We start from the raw sequence: 17224 nt of genomic DNA on the forward strand, positions 1-17224 counted from the left end.
CCAGGAGCAATGTTTCAAAGGAGAAGAGTTACCTGTTAAAGGCTTTGCTCCAAAATCTTAATGGCCTCACCACAGAATCGAAACAATACTCCAAGTTGCTGCAGATACCACAAGCCCTTCTGGAATCTGCTGGGTCATAAGCACTAGTGCCTGGATCCACTGGAGAGCCCCTTTTTCCTTAAGATCTACTCAAACCTCACAGCTTTTCTGCCACATGGGAAATGCAGGCTAGATTATCCACTAAGTAGAATAAGAATGTGCTTAGGGGGAGAAAGAGAGAGACAGAGGAAGAGAGGGCTATTGATTTATTCACCGTCCAAGAACTTACCTTGATACTTTGAAATCTGAAAATTTACAAAGAAATTCTTAATTTTAACAAACATCCTAATTGTGCCTTTTCATTAGCTGGGATTTTGTTTTGGATTACTTAGTAGGGAAGCAAAATCTTCTCAGTATTTAGGTCATCTAAAGGTCTTAATCAGGTAGCTATTGAATGGGCTAGAGCAGCCACCCTAATGAGAAAAAATTTACTTGCAGAATCCAAAGAAGCCCAGCAAGCATTAAGCTCCCTCTCTGATGGATTGGAACACAAGATTCAGCAACTTATTTGGCAGGTACCTGACAACTAACCAGATGCCCACGTATTTAATTGCGGTGAAAACTCCCTGTACTTTCATGGATGTAGCTCTTTCCCACTGACATGTGCATCTTTTCAACTTTTCAAGCAGTAAGCAACCTAGTTGAGGGTTCACAAATCCTCTACAGTTTACTCCAATAGACAAGTATTTTCTGTGTGCAGCAGGATGTGAAAAAAAGTTTGGGAGGCACTGAGGTAAGTGATGTATTTTAACAAACAGCAACGTTTGGTAAAAAGAGTTAACATTTTGTTAGGGGATATGTTGAATTTTGCTCTAGCATGCTCTGATCAGGGAAAATTATGTATTTCCAAAAACACATTCTGAGTAAATAGTAAACAATTTTGTAGAAAATACTTTAATAATAGTTAATCTAGGGACTTCCCTGGTGGTCCAGTGGGTAAGACTCCGCGCTCCCAATGCAGGGGGCCCGGGTTCAATCCCTGGTCACAGAACTAGATTCCGCATGCAGCAACTAAAGATCCCATGCAGCCTAAATAAATTAAATATATTTTTTAAAATAGCTGATCTAATTCTTAAGGAAAGCCTAAGCCCTGTGCCAATTCGGCCACCATAGCCATCACCATTCAGTGGGGAGAGTCACCAATCCTAAAGCACAGGAACAGTTAATCAGGCTCTAGAAAGTTTGTCCCTATAACTTAAAGCTTTTAATGATAGAGAATGTCACTTAAGGAGAAAAGAAATCTAAACTATACTCCTTAAGTCCTCTAGTCATGCAGCCTTGTATTTTGGACCCAAAGTGTCTTGCCACTTGACTGAGAGGCCAGAGGGTGGGGAGAGTCATTTTACCTCTGAACTCCCAGAACAGTGTCTAGAACCACGATGTTTACAGAATCCTTGATCAAACCATAAACAGACGTTTGGCCTTTTCGTCCTGGGATTCACTTCCTGGATCTTTAAGATTCAGTTTTCAGTTTCATCTTTTCAGTTATCTCACCAGCACCGACACATAAAAGGTGTGTTTTTTTTCCTCTTTGAGCATAAGAATTATAGGGGAGAAAGATCACAGTGAGATTTACAGTGCTAAAGCAAAACAGCCAAATAATAAGTGACTGCACACACCCCTGTTAAAAATGTGACCTCTGGGGCTTGGGGGAACATAGTCACACAGGCCCTTCCCATCCCTCTGTGTGATTCCCACAATGCAGGGAGAGCCTGGCAACCTCATGGAGGTCAGAGAAAGGAGACACCAAAGTGCCTTCAGTCTCATTTCTTCCTCCCGGTTCCCCTCACCGGAAGGAGCTGAGAAGATATTATGGTGAGCATTTTCTTCCAAAGTGGTACCTTTTCAAGCCTTCAAGTGGTCATAGAGTAGTGGCTTCTTTATGCTCTTATACTCTCAACTGTAGGACCTGGTCAGCCCTGGGTACCTTTTCCTATGGGGAACAGGCCCCAGAATCCTTTTAGCTGTATTCAAATGAAAGTTAATAGATAATCTTTAAAAACAGTACACTATACCTAGCTTAGCCTTCACTCACAGACTCTGGGAGACAGTGGAATAAAACTTTATGAGGCCCTTCTGTGAGAAGTCAGCGAGGCACACATTTCCTTGATCTAAAAGCTCTGGTGGAGTGTGTGCTTTACTGCTTTTTTGTCTAAAATAGAAATTTTCAGAATGTTTTTCATCCTAAAATCCCTCTGCATTGATATTAGGGTTACTTATTTCAATGTAAATTATTAAAATTTCAATTTTTTCAGCTTCAAGATATAGAGAGCAAAAGTCCTTGGACTGAGGTAGCTGAGTGAAGCATTTTCCTCAGGCACAAAATTTACGGGGACTCTGCAATCAAGGTAAATCATATTATAATGCATTATGTAAAAAAATCAAAATTAATGCAAAAATTTCATGATGAATAAAATATCAAAATTTTAAATAAAGACAGATCAGTAATAGTGCTGTTCTGAGCTATATTGGAATGTGAAGCAAATGAAAACTCAGCAATATTTTGTTCATCATGAACACATGACGTCTCTTCACAATGTACCAAGAGAAAGTAATGGTTGGAACCAGACTCAAGTATGACACATGCTGGAACTATCAGACAGGAAATTTAAAACATCTATGGTTAATACTGTTAAATGCTGTAATAAAAAATGTAGACACTATAAAAGATCAGATAGATAATTTCAACAGACAAATGGAAACTATAAGAAAGAATAAATGGAACTTTAAGAAATAAAAAACACAGTAAAAGAGATGAAGAATGCTTCCAATAAACTTATCAGTAGACTTGACACAACTGAGGGGAAAAAAAAAATCAGCGAACTTGAAGATAAGTAAATAGAATTTATCCAAATTGAAACACAAAGACAAAAGAGAATGGAAAACAAAAACAAAAATCTAGAACAGACATCAAAGAGCTGTGGGACACTATTAAATGGTGCAAGATTAGAATCCCTTGAGAAGAAGAGAATGGGTCAAAGTAAATATCTGAAGAAATAATGGCAGGATTTTCCAAAATTAATGACAGACAACAAACCCAGTTCCAAGAAGCTCAGAGAAGACTAAGGAGGATTAAAATAAAAACGAAAAGTCCCAGACCCAGGCACGTTATAGTCAAACTGCTGAAAACCAAACACCAAAGAGAAAATCTTGAAGGCAGCCAGAGGAAAAAAGACACATTATCAATAAGGAAACGAGGAAAAGAATTAGTCAATGTCTTATCAGGAACCAGGCAAACAAGAAGACAATGGAGTAAGATCTTAAGTGGGCTGAAAGAGAAAACTGTCAACCCAAAATGTTCTATGAATTGAGCACTATATACTAATCCTATACACTACACAGTGACAAAGTTGGGTTTGTCCCAGAAATGTACAGTAGGCTGAACATTCAAAAATCAATCAATGTAATCCATAATATCAACAGAATACGGGAGAAATAAAAACATATTTTCCTCTTAATAAATGCAGAAAAAGCACCTGTCAAAATTGAACATTCATTCATGATAAAAATTCTCAGCAAAGAACTTTCTCAGTCTCATGAACAGCATGTACCAAAATTTAAAGTTAACATCATAGTTAATGGTTGAAAGATAAGAAAAAAGGCAATGTTGTTTGTTCTCATCATTTCTAGCTAATACTGTCCTGGAGGTCATAGCTAGTACAATTAGAAAAAAATTGTGGAGATCAGAAAGGAGGAAGTAAAACTGTCATTTTCCCCAGACTACATGATCACATGTGCAGAAAACACAAAGGAATACTCAAAAAGCTACTAGAACTAAGAAGTGAGTTTATCTAGGTTACAGGATGCAAGATTAAAATACAAATATCAGTTGTATTCTTATATATTAGCAGTGAACAATTAGAAAATGGAATACAAAAAACACCATTTAATATAGAAGTAAAGGGCTTCCCAGGTGGTGCAGTGGTTGTGAGTCCGCCTGCAGATGCAGGGGACACGGGTTCGTGCCCCGGTCCGGGAATATCCCACATGCCGCGGAGCAGCTGGGCCCGTGAGCCATGGCCGCTGAGCCTGCGCGTCCGGAGCCTGTGCTCCGCAACGGGAGAGACCACAACAGTGAGAGGCCCGCGTACCGCAAAAAAAACAAAACAAACAAACAAACAAAAAATATAGAAGTAAAAATGAAATCCTAAGGAATAAATTTAATAAAACAAATATAAAACTTGTACTTTTAAAATGACAAAACATTGCTGAGAGAAATTTAAGAACTGAATAAATGGTAATTCACTATTGTTAAGATGTGACTCCTTCCCAAATTGATCTATAGATTAAATGAAGTCTCAATCGAGATCCCACTGGCTTTTTTTTTCCTTTGTAGCAACTGACAAGTTCATTCCAAAATTTAGAGAAAATACAGAGGACCTAGAATATTTTAAGCAGTCTTGAAAAATTATAATGAAGTTTATTTCATGACTTATTATAGAGCTACAGTTATCAAGCAGTGTGGGTTTGGTGTAAGGATAAACACGTACACGTTTCAAACAGAGTCTAGAATAGACCCTCATAATCAATGGTCAAGTGATTTTGACAAAGGTGCCAAGATAATTCAATGAGGAAAAGATATGTATTCTTTTCAACAAATGATGTTGGCAAAACTGGATATCTGTTTAGAGAAGAAATGAATTTTGGCCCTTACCTCACATCATTTATCAAAATTACCTTAAAATGAATTATAGATTTAAACATAAAAGTTAAAACTAAAATACTTTAAAAAGAAAGTACAGGAGAAAATGTTTGTGAATTTGAAGACGGCAAAGATTTCTTAGGACGCAGAAGGCACAAACCGTAATGGAAAAAAATTGGTAAGGGTAGACTTTTTAAAAATTAAGCCCTCTGCTTTTGGAAGGCAAGACACTGACACGGAGAAAATATTTGCAATAAATATGTCTGACAATGGAATTGTTTCCAGAAAATACAAAGAACTCTTATTAAAAAGACAACCTAATTAAAAAAATGAGCAAAATATTTGAAAGGACAGTTCTCAAAAGAAGATATTAAACAAGCACATGAAAGATTGCTCAATATCTTTAGTCATCATGGGAATGAAAATTAAAACCACTACATACCTAGAAAAGCTGAAATTAGAAAGACTGACAATACCAACTGTTGGTGAGGACGTGAATCAATGACAAGCCTCATAGATGGATGGTGGGACTGTAACATGGGACAATTATTTTGGAAAACAACTTGGCAATTTCTTATAAACACTTCCCATGTAATTCATTAGTTCCTAGGCATTTCCACAAGAAAAATGAAAACATGTGCTCTCCCAAAGACAGACACAAATGTTCACAGCAGCTTTATTCATAATAGCCCCAAACTAGAATTAGTCCAAAACCCATCAACAGATAAACAAACATTTTGTGGCATATCCATGCAATGAAATACTCTTCAGCAATAAAAAGGAACGAACTTCAGATATATACAGCAACATGGATAAATCTAAAAAATATGCTGAGCAAAAGAAGCGAGACACAAAAGAGTACACACTGTATGCTTTCCATTTACATGAAATTCTAGGATAGGCAAAACTAATCTATAATGACATAAAAGGAATCAGTGGTTGCCTGGATTCAGAGGTGGAAAAGACTGATTGCAAAGGAGCACAGGGGATCTTTTGGGATGATGGAAATGTTCTGTATCTTGACTGTAATGGTGGTTACATTTGTGTATACATTTGTCAAAACGTATTGAATTGTACAATTAAAATAAATATATTTTATTGTATATAAACCGAATTTCAACAAATTTGACTAAAAGTATAAATCCTAGTTATTTTTATATTTAGTTTTCAGACAGCTGGATCTCAACCACCAGAATGACACATTGCAATGGAATAAGCTATGCCATTCTAAGGCCTGAACTCTAGCCAGCTGCTGGACCAGAGGCCTGGGACCACCTTCCTTTCAAAAACAGTAACATCCCAGGTCTAAAGTCCACTATTCTGAATGTCTCTGTTTATAGAATCCTATCCTAGCTGTTAGAAGAGGGTGATGAAGACTTGGCTAATAAAGAAGTCCCATGAAGAGCTATTGTATTCCTAGAGCTTAGCACATGCCTCTTGATTGAATAAATAAGACAAAAGAAGAGTACAGGCATACCTCATTTTATTGCGCTTTGCTTTATCGAGCTTCACAGTTTTGTTTTGTTTGTTTGTTTGTTTGGTTTCTTACAAATAGGAGGTTTGTGGCAACCCTGTGCTGAGCAAGTCTATTGGCGCCTTTTTTCCAACAGTGTTATTTTAAAATTAAGGTATGTATATTGTTTTTTTAGACACAATGCTATTGCACACAATATACGACAGAAGAGTGTAAATGTAACTTTTATATGCACTGGGAAACCAAAACATGTGTGTGCTTCGCTTTACTGTGATATTCACCTTACTGTGGTGATCTGGAAGTGAACCCGCAATACCTCTGAGGGATGCTTGTATTCCCGGAGGAAACCGTAGATCTCTAGAGCAGTACGTATGCAAGGACTGAGAGAGTCAGGGGTGGAGAGAGGGAGGCAAAGCAGTGGCCCTGAAGGAAATCATGAAGCCAGGAAGCGCCTCAGTACTGGCTCTTGGAGCAAGCCCAGGTTATGAAGCGTACAGCTAGCTGCACAACCCAAGCATCTGTAAATCCTGGCAGCATCCTTCCTCATTGATTTCACTGGGCCAGGCAAGTAGCGCCATCCTCACTGTAACAGAGTCCCTAGTGAGGAACATTTTATTTCCTGGGTACCTGCAATTCCCAGCAAGATGCCTCTCCAGCCAGGGCCAGCCTGCAAAGTGCAACTCGCATTTCACTGTTACTCTTTCCAGAGAACCTGGCCTCTCCCAGGACGCTCACAGGCAGGCCTGTTTTCTCTTGCTTCCCACCACAGAGGTGTATGCACACCCAAAATCAATTAATCAGCATAGGCTCCTTCCCAGTGACAGCCAACAAAGACAGTCTAAACATGGCTTGACTTAACTCACACAGCTCTTGCTATATCCACATTCCCCCTTGGCTCATACGTGACCCATCTGTTGGTGAAAAATTAATGACACAGTATGTCACATATGCCCATACATTCATTGTAGGATTCAAGCTAGAAGTCATGCTTTGGAGAAGCTCCAGAGGAGCACGTGGAACAGGCTCTGTTGGCGCTCCCTCACTTAATAAAAGATTCCATACCTTGGTCCCCTGGACAAACATCTGATCAGAAATAGCAAAATGTCCTGCTAAGTAAACCAACATGATAAGGAAGATCTTTAGGACAATTAAGCAGCAGATGTTGGAGAGGCTTTACGTGCGGGTGTAAGACCACCTCAGAGAAACCTCAGTAATGCTTTGAGGAGGGTAGGACGAAGAACATTTTGCTTTGCCCCAAAAGCCTGGGATGCTGCGGATTAACAGGTGGCCGATTACCTTCAGGAGAGTCAAAGCCCAAACTCAACGTATTTGACAGACTGCTAGTTGCTTTTCCAAGGGTAACAGCATGAGCAGAATTTTTTGGATCCCCCAGACTCTTCTGAGCTACTAGGGAAGGGACAACCATTGTCGGGGCATTTCCCCCCATCTCCCGAGATGGCAGTTTGTATCGCCACCCCTTCCCGCCCCACTTGAAGAAGCAATGCAATGCAATGGTTAAGGGTTTGTACTGAGGACCATGGGACCTGCTCTCTGCTCCTGGCTCTACCAAGAAGGGGCCCTGTGGCCTTAGGTAAGTCACTTACCTTCTCTGAGCTTCACAAGTGGTTAGACCACTTGGTATTCCCCTAGTTCCTTCTGGGTCTTTTCATGTTTTCATTCAGTCTTCCAGAATGTTCTTTAGCTTGTCCTCTTGAGGCAACCATTTACTTGGTCTCCCAGTTAAGGGTCAATGTTGCTGTTTGACCTGCCCTTGGAGCCAACGCCGGTGTTCCCAAATGAAATTTGATCAATTTCATTGAACAAATGAGTGGATAACCACATGCACAAATAAATTCAGGCTCCTTCCTGCATCTCTGTGGGCTGCTATTACTTCCATCAAACAGGGGTGTTCAAATTAACTTCAACTGTGCTCAGTTACTCAGTCCTTATTCAGGACCTTCTATGTGTCAGGCATCAAAGTAGGCAGGTGCTTGCAGTGATCAAAGACAGATGACAAGATCCAGCCCATAAGACACTTTAGAAACTTTAACTATTTCCTGTACCTTGTCTGTGACCGCACACCAACAGGTGGTGAGTATGTCAGTCAGGGTCCAATCAGGAGACAGAATCCAAACAGTGATTTAAATAGGGGAAGTTTAACATAAAGAATTATGAAGTTGTGATAAAACAGTAACTCTAAGAGATGAGAACGTTATAGGGTACCACAGGTTTGAGGGAGAGCCCAAGGAAGACTGAACTTGGAAGGGGATCCCCCCACCATCTCAAGGCTGGGGTTCATACCTGGTTAGAGAAGGTAGTTGAAGTCTACTGGATGGAGGAGAACTTTGTTGGTTTTCCCAAGACAGAGCTGGTCTACAGTCACTGGGAGAGCAGGAAGCAACTCTCTGGCAGGTAAGTAAGCTCCAGCCAGTGACCAGATGTGTCCAGCCGCAGAGGGAATGCCACTGTTTGTAGGAGGCTTGGGACACCCACAGTGTCAGAAGGGCAAACTGGAGAGGCAGGGGGCATGGGTGAGTCATTGTCGGGGGGCCGCTGTGTGGGCACACGGAGGAGCTGGAGAGGACACGCAGTGTCTGTGTTGGGAGAGCCACGGGAGAGCGCTCACCAGGCCACGCCAGGCTGCAAGGCTGCGGAGGACTGGGTGCTCTGGACCCCTGGCTGGGGCAGAGCACCACCTGATGCCCTCACACCTACACCGGTGACCAATGGGGCAGCTGGTGGGACCTGCAGAAGCCTCTTCCTCCTGTACTGTCCGCCCAGTGCCCTCCACTGAGAAAGCCTGACATGGTGCTCTCTGTAGAGGAGAAGAACTGGAAGGAATTCCAACCATTATTGCCAAGAGGCAAAAATGGACATCAACAGAGCCTTAAACCGGGTGTCAGCATTCTGAGCACAACTTGTGTACTCTCAGGCTAGTGACTCAGATGTCTCCGTTTCAGCTTATTCATCTACAAAATGGAAATAATGCTTGTCCAATTTACCAAACAACAATACTGTGAGGATCAAGTAAGATGAGGAGTATGAAGGGCTTTGTAAACTGTAAACTGCTTCACGTTTCCAATGGGCATGGCTGTTAGCTGTATTCAGTATTCCATGTGCTCCAAGCTGCGTGATGTTCCCCTGGTATTAAGGCCGAAGACATGAGACCTTGTCTTATTTCTTTTGAATCCCTGACACCTAGCACACGAACTGGCACAAAGCAGGCAGTTAATCCGTCTTTATTACCAGACCTGTACTCTTTTACTTACTTACTGATGGTCACATTAAGTGAGGAGCTGAAGCTTAAGGTAAAGATGTGTCTGACCAAGCAGGGACAGACCGTAGCTCCTCAGAAGGGGCCCCACTGGTATTTCCCCATCTTTCAGCCAGAAAGCTGCAGAGGAGTCAGTAGGGAGAGCCCCTTGGCCCCCTGATCAGCCTCTTCCTGAGGCCCTGGGGCAATGCCTTTATGGTGTTATCAACCCAAGGAGCTTCCAGAGGACCTCACTTGCCGGCCTATTAAACCGTTGGTGGATAAACAGATGTATAGATGAATGAATGAAAAAGCAGAGTTGCCCAGCTAGGGTCTTGCCCGTGTGAATATGATAACCATAGGGTTACTAAAGTCCATTTTTTTGTTAAATTTAACACCTTAACATACACACATTCTCACAATCCTCTGTCCGTTCATTTCTCCATTACTCCCTTTAAAAAAAATAATAAATGAAGAAATTGGGTACGCATGCAAAGCAACTGCTTACTTACTCATTGATTTATTGTATTTTTGGAGCAGAAACCTCACAGAATAGAGCAGAGCTCTGTCTGGACACTGTGGGCACTGCTATCCGAGGTCTGAATCTGTCTGAGGTGTCTCTCTCTGCATGAGGGGTAAGCTCCTGGTCATCTGCGGCTCCCACTCTGCCTACCCTGGGGCTGCTACAGATTCATATGGGGAGGAAGCTGGGAACAACTGGAGGGGATGAAAATTGAGGACATGCTGATTCGTCTGGGAGAGGAACTTCCTGCCATCGGCCACTCCTCTCCCACAACGGCAGTCCTGAAGAAGCAGAAAAAGGCAAGCAAGTTTAATTACTCTGAACATATCCTGGGACATTTCAGAGCCCCCTGCACGGAACTGAAAGGTTGCATGTTTTTTGTGTTTTTTTTTTTTTTTCACATACACACACTGTATTTTATTTTTACAAGAGATTAATAAACTGACACCAAGCACTGTGTTGCATGTTTTTTAACACTAAACGTCACTAACATAATTAGAAATTTTTTTTCTCCTGCTTATAACACATTTTAAATGTGGATGAGGTTCAGCCAATAAGCACTTTCATCGATTTGCACAAGGTAGTGGTTAACTGAGGCAGAATCAACTGGCATTGCAAAATCAGTTTGCTCTGCTTTTGATTCACACTGGTATGGGTTAAATACTTCAGGGTGAAACTAACATATGGGAAGAAGTCTTTAATTCAATCATTCCCCTGCCTGAAGCAAATCCTGTGGGTTTCATATGATGTGAATCAGCCCCACTTGCAGATAACTAAACACATTTAGAAAAGGAGGCGCAAAGGTAGCCCTGAAGTGGCTTGGACATCTGTTACTGGAGCATGTAAGGGTAACTTGATCAGTCAATTAATATCTCGTCCTCTCTTCTTCTCAGTTTCCTCCTTAGCTGTGTTGCTTTGTCAACGCTTAGCCTGGAAAGAGAGAAGGCCAGTTTTCGACCCTTCTTTTCCTTCCACAAATTCAGCAAATGATCAAAAGACAGAATCATGTCAGTCTACCAAAGGTACATTCCATACCTCTTTAGCTTCCTAAGGAGCTTGAGGGAGAGGCTGAAGTTCAAGTTCTCAGAAATACAGAGGAAGTGGTGAATGTGAGGTCAACTTCCATCCTCCCTTGAACTGGTCTCATTGGTCTGTTGTGGCCTTTGAAACTGACTTAGCAACATCTCCCCTCTGTTTTCACAGAAGTGTATATTCTGTTATTAAGAATGTCAAGCTGGTCTTCTTCAGAGAGAGTCAGTCACTGATTTTAAAGCCTTGTTACTCAGTGCCCATTTGAGAGTTGAGGTATGAATGACGCCTTTGATATTTTTGTCCATAGCTCTCTACACATGTTTACCACTGAAAAATAAGACAGATTTGCTAAGAAAAGGGACAGAGGAGAAATTGTGATTGCATTTAATGGCACTTGACTAGAGAACCTCCGAACACCCAAATCTTGTCCTGCCAATCACTCCTCAACCCTTGACATTCCCAAGGGAGCTGCATACAGAAAGACTGATAGCAAATGAGAAACAAAGTAACACTTTATTATTACCTTTCAGAGCTTGATCAGGCTGGGTTAGAGTGCGAGGTTCACTCTTAAGGCCTGAGGAGGACCCTCCTACCCCACACACATCAGCGTCGGCTCAAATTCTGGACCATCACTAGTCGCTGCCAGCCACATGGCACAAAACTAAAGCAGTGATGCTTTTCTGAGGTAGAGAAAGATGGCTAGGCTCTCTTCCCCTGGTGCTTCTGGCAAGTCCAACCCACAGAGCAAAAGCAGGGAGTGCGAGAGAGGGTCACCCCTGCACAAACGTGGGCTTTTTATAGCACTCTGCTCATCGGTAAACATCAACCAATACTTTATAATTAACCAAACAGAATGGCAGATCAGTCTCCCTTAAAAGATGTAAGGGAGCTAGAAACGGAGACAGTAGGAAAGTAGGTAAAGAAATAGAAACATTCTGTCCCCTATGAAACATTCACCCTCTCCCCACAAACACGCTCTGTTTGAAATCCTACACAGAGAAGCTTATGAAATAGACGTGGCTTCTTTAGGAAAGCCTGAAACACATGTAATTTAGTCTTAGAAAGCTGATGAAATAAGGAGTAATTATTTAATTACAGGAGGATTTTTTACTTCTCAAAAAACGTTATAGGGTACCACAGGTTTGAGGGAGAGCCCAAGGAAGACTGAACTTGGAAGGGGATCCCCCCACCATCTCAAGGCTGGGGTTCATACCTGGTTAGAGAAGGTAGTTGAAGTCTACTGGATGGAGGAGAACTTTGTTGGTTTTCCCAAGACAGAGCTGGTCTACAGTCACTGGGAGAGCAGGAATCAACTTTCTGGCAGGTAAGTAAGCTCCAGCCAGTGACCAGATGTGTCCAGCCGCAGAGGGAATGCCACTGTTCGTAGGAGGCTTGGGACACCCACAGTGTCAGAAGGGCAAACTGGAGGGGCAGGGGGGATGGGTGAGTCATTGTCAGGGGGCCGCTGTGTGGGCACACGGAGGAGCTGGATAGGACACGTGTTTTTTTTAACGCATTTTGCATTATCTATGTGAACTTTTTCAGATTTTTGTCCAGTCTATATATGCATGCTAACTTGGAACAATCTGTGTCATGTAAGGGGAGACTTCTTTCTAAAACTTTGTCATTGAATTACCCACACCAGTAAGGAAAGCCTCTTTGTAGGCAGTGTGTGTATGTGTATCTTAATCAAGACAAATTTTTCAATAGGAAATTAAAACCTGGGTAATGAGCTCACAAAATCTGTCCATACTTAACATACATCTCAATATCAGAATGTTGCCGATGCCTTTCTGGAGCATTCCATTTGACCCTGTCACATACATCTCCTCCGAATTTGGTAGGAGCGTGATTGTTTTTCAGACTTTGCAGCATCAGTACCAGAAGCATATCTAGGTCAACGTCATGACCACCATAAATCTCCTCACAGCAGTGGGAGAACCTGCTCTAGCATTCTGGATAGGAGAAATCTGGCAGGTTATCAGGCTTTTATTCTACTCATATATCTCTCCTTTCATTGGTGAATGAAAGGTTCAGTGACTTTAGGTGATCCTCCGCAGTGGATCACCTAAAGCCATTTGAAATCTAGGTTTATGATGGTTTTGTTTGTTTTTAAGAATTCAGATGGTACCGTGCAAATAAAAGCAGCAGAGGGAGAAAAACGATTAATGTACTCCATTAATTCGTTCAGCCAGTATTTCTTAAATACCCCGACGTTCACAGGACTACTTACATCAGCACGTAACAGAGAGGCTGGACTGCAAAGTGGAGCACGTGGTCTGGGATGTTATGAGTCACTACTATCTCTGATCATTTGGAAAATTCCTGTGCTCTGCTGCCAAAGCAAAACTGCATTCCTGGATGGGGAGAAACACTGAAACTTTCAATGCTAAAGTGTGAGAGCAGCCTGTTTCTGGGGACAGCTTTCTGCTTTGTTCATACGTAGCCTGGTTGAACCTGCAGGAAGAATCTGAACTGTGGACTAGAAAGAGAGCACAAAGAAAATCTGTTTATCTCAGAAGCAAGGAGACATGGGGAAAGACCCTGAGACATCACTGAGCCCCACGCCTCACAGCAAATCTACATTTATTAAAGATGAGAAAAACCTTATTATTGACTTTTCCTTAAACAATGCAGGAAGGATGTATTGTGTTCTTTAATACTCAGTTTCAGAAATAAATGTAACTATTAAAAATATTATTAATTGCTTTCCCCTTCTTTCCTTTACCTAGATTCCTTTGAAGAAAAAAAAAAATTAAAAACCCAAGTCATTTATAGAATTGAGATTCTCATACTCCCATTAAAAGACAGCCTCTTCAATAAGTGGTGCTGGGAAAACTGGACAGCTACATGTAAAAGAATGAAATTAGAACACTCCCTAACACCATACACAAAAATATGCTCAAAATGGATTAAAGACCTAAATATAAGATGGGACACTATAAAACTCTTAGAGGAAAACATAGGAAGAACATTCTTTGACATAAATCACAGCAAGACCTTTTTTGACCCACCTTCTAGGGTAATTAAAATAAAAACAAAAATAAACAAATGGGACCTAATGAAACGTAAAAGCTTTTGCACAGCAAAGGAAACCATAAACAAGATGAAAAGACAACCCTCAGAATGGGAGAAAATATTTGCAAATGAAGCAACGGACAAAGGATTAACCTCCAAAATATATAAACAGCTCATGCAGCTCAGTATTAAAAAAAAACAAATAATCCAATTCAAAAATGGGCAGAAGACCTAAATAGACATTTCTCCAAAGAAGACATACAGATGGCCAAGAAGCACATGAAAAGATGCTCAACATCACTAATTATTAGAGAACTGCAAATTAAAACTACAATGAAGTATCACCTCACACAGGTCAGAATGGCCGTCATCAAAAAGTCTACAAATAATAAATACTGAAGAGGGTGTGGAGAAAAGGGGACCCTTTTGCACTGTTGGTGGGAATGTAAATTGGTACAGCCACTATGGAGAACAGTAAGGAGGTTCCTTAAAAAACTGCAAATAGAACTACCATATGACCCAGCAATCCCATTACTGGGCATATACCCTGAGAAAACCATAATTCAAAAGGACACATGCACCCCAATGTTTATTGCAGCACTATTTACAATAGCCAGGACATGGAAACAACCTAAATGTCCTACAATAGATGAATGGATAAAGAAGATGTGGTACATATATACAATGGAATATTACTCGGCTATAAAAAGGAACAAAATTGGGTCATTTGTAGAGATGTGGATGGACCTCGAGTCTGGCATACAGAGTGAAGTAAGTCAGAAAGGGAAAAACAAATATCGTATATTCACACATATATGTGGAATCTAGAAAAATGGTACAGATGAACCTATTTTCAGGGCAGGAATAGAGATGCAGACGTAGAGAACAGACATGTGGACACTGGTGGAGAACAGGAGGGTGGGACGAATTGGAAGATTAGGCTTGACATAAATACACTACCATGTATAAAATAGATAGCTAGAGGGAACCTGCTGTATAGCACAGGGAGCCCAGCTCGGTGCTCTGTGATGACCTAGATGGGTGGGATGGGGGGTGGGGTGGGAGGGATGTCCAAGAGGGAGGGGATATAGGTATACATATAGCTGATTCACTTCATTGTACAGCAGAAACTAATACAACATTGTACAGCGATTTTACTTCAGTAAAAAAAATAATAAAACATCCGTTTTGAAAAAAAAAAAAAACCAAGTCATTTATAGAATGAGATTCTCGTACTCATTAAAAGCAGCTAAAAATGACTGAACTCTAGTTTTACTAAGGGAACATTATTATATATTCATTATTTTTCCTGCTTTGGAGATTAGAACAGTTTCTCTAATCCTGTAGCATCCTCTTCCTTACCGTTATATAGCCTGGACCTGCTTCAACTTTCTTGTCTTTGCAGACTACTTCTTTTCAAATAAAAACTAATAACTTTCTATTTCAAATAAAACAAAGCAAGCTATGAGAACAGCCATCACTTGGATTTGGATCATAGGTCTTCGGTCAGCTAGTACAACCTCACACTTCAGACAAAAGCGAAAGACCTTTAATAAGATTCAAGAGTATGTATGACAGGGGAAGGGGGGCGGGAGGGGGAAGGAAGCAATGATAAAATCCTTGAAATTCTCCCAGATTATAAATGCCATTAAGCTTTACTATAAAATCCCTCAAATTAATGTGTTTCTAATTTTAGCATTAAATGAGGCTGGTGTATTGAGTAGAACTATTTGCATAATGATGACAAAAATCAAAGTTTTAGAGAAGCAAAATTGACTCATTTGAAACTTAAATTCTAATTTCTGAGCAGCTTCTGACTAATGAGTCTGAACAAGTCAGAAATGTCCTGGCCCTCATCCTCAACAGTGGAAAAGACAGTATGTAAAGATGTTGGGGGAAATTTACAACATACACCTATGGTTTCTTAAACTTTCCCTTCCAAGTAGCAACACTGGGGGTGGGGATTCATATATCCTCTCAGTAGCTCTGAGAGTTTAGCCTGAAGTCGCAGGCTGCAAGCACAGTGTTTTTTTTTTTTTTTTTGAAGTTTCCCATTTTCTCTTTGACTTTTTATGTATTTCCAACTATATGCTGTAAAATATTCATCTCTCTTTAAAAATATACATGCTCTAAATTACTGGCTAATTAAAATATTACCCTCATATTAGTTAGGCTATAGGCTACGCTGCTATATTAAAAAGATACCAAATATAGTCGTTAAACAAGATGTTTTATTCCTCATGTAAGGGTCTGGAGGCAGCAGCTTGCCAAGGGCGTATCAGCAGTACTGCTCCACGAGGATAATCAAGGACCCAGCTTCCTTCCATCTTGTTGCTCTCTATCCCTTAAGGCATTATCCTTATCTGCTCAGTCAAACCTAACTTAGCTTCAAATCTATGTTTCAGTCATAGAAAGGGCAAAGAAAAGTGAAGATGAATATAATTTTCACTCACATTTCACTGGTGAGACCTAGTCATATGGCTGCAGTAGCTACAGAGCATGGAAAAATATAATTTCCAGTTGGATGGCCATGTGGCTGGCAAAAATTAAAATAAAGGTGATGCTACAGAAATATATACCACACCTGTCTTACGGATTTATGTATCTACCAACTGCTATATTCCTCTGGAGGTGCCCTAGAGCAGCACGGTAATAAGGAATGGGTCTGCAAACGTTTCATGTAAAGAGCCAGGTAGTAAATATTTTAGGCTTCCTGGGTATATGCTCTCTTTTGCAACTACTATTGTGGTGCAATAGCAGCCGTAGACTGTATGACTGTAAGTAAGCGAAAGAACATGGCTGTTGTTTTAGTTATCTATCACAACATAACAAATGACTGTAACATCAGAAGTTCAAATCAACACACATTTATTATCTCACAATTACCATGGGTCAGGAGTCTGGGTCTTCACATAGGATCTCACAAGGCTGCAGTCACAGTCAGTTGGAGTGTGTTCTCTTCTGGAGGCTTGACTGGGAAAGAATCCACTTCCAAACTCACACAAGTTGTTTGCAGATCTATTTCCTTGTGGCTGTAGGGCAGAGTGCTTAGGGCCTCAGCTTCCTGGTGGCTACTGGTTGCCCTCAGCACCTACAGGCCACCCGTAGTTCCTTGTCTTGTGGTTCTGTCCACAGGCCCTCTTACAACATGGCAGCTGGCTTCTTCAAAGCCAAGAGGGGAGA

General features: G+C 40.9%; 1 protein-coding gene across 5 annotated transcripts in view; it reads right to left on the bottom strand.

The window, feature by feature from the left end:
- Positions 1-9975: 9975 nt before the first annotated feature.
- The window catches only part of COMMD10 (COMM domain containing 10), a 172200-nt gene continuing 164951 nt past the window's right edge, over positions 9976-17224 (bottom strand). For 3 of the 5 annotated variants that reach the window (XM_027099644.1, XM_027099657.1, XM_027099648.1), the window contains exon 8: positions 9977-10272. In XM_027099644.1, coding sequence (XP_026955445.1) covers positions 10138-10272 — 135 coding nt within the window. In that variant the 3' untranslated portion in view covers positions 9977-10137. Of the gene's footprint in view, positions 10273-17224 lie in introns of all 5 variants that reach the window. The other 2 variants (XM_027099637.1, XM_027099666.1) reach the window with 2 other exon arrangements.

This window comes from Aethalodelphis obliquidens, unplaced genomic scaffold (genome assembly GCF_003676395.1).
Source record: "Aethalodelphis obliquidens isolate GAN/ISIS:26980383/991018 unplaced genomic scaffold, ASM367639v1 scaffold4, whole genome shotgun sequence".
NCBI lineage: Eukaryota > Metazoa > Chordata > Mammalia > Artiodactyla > Delphinidae > Aethalodelphis > Aethalodelphis obliquidens.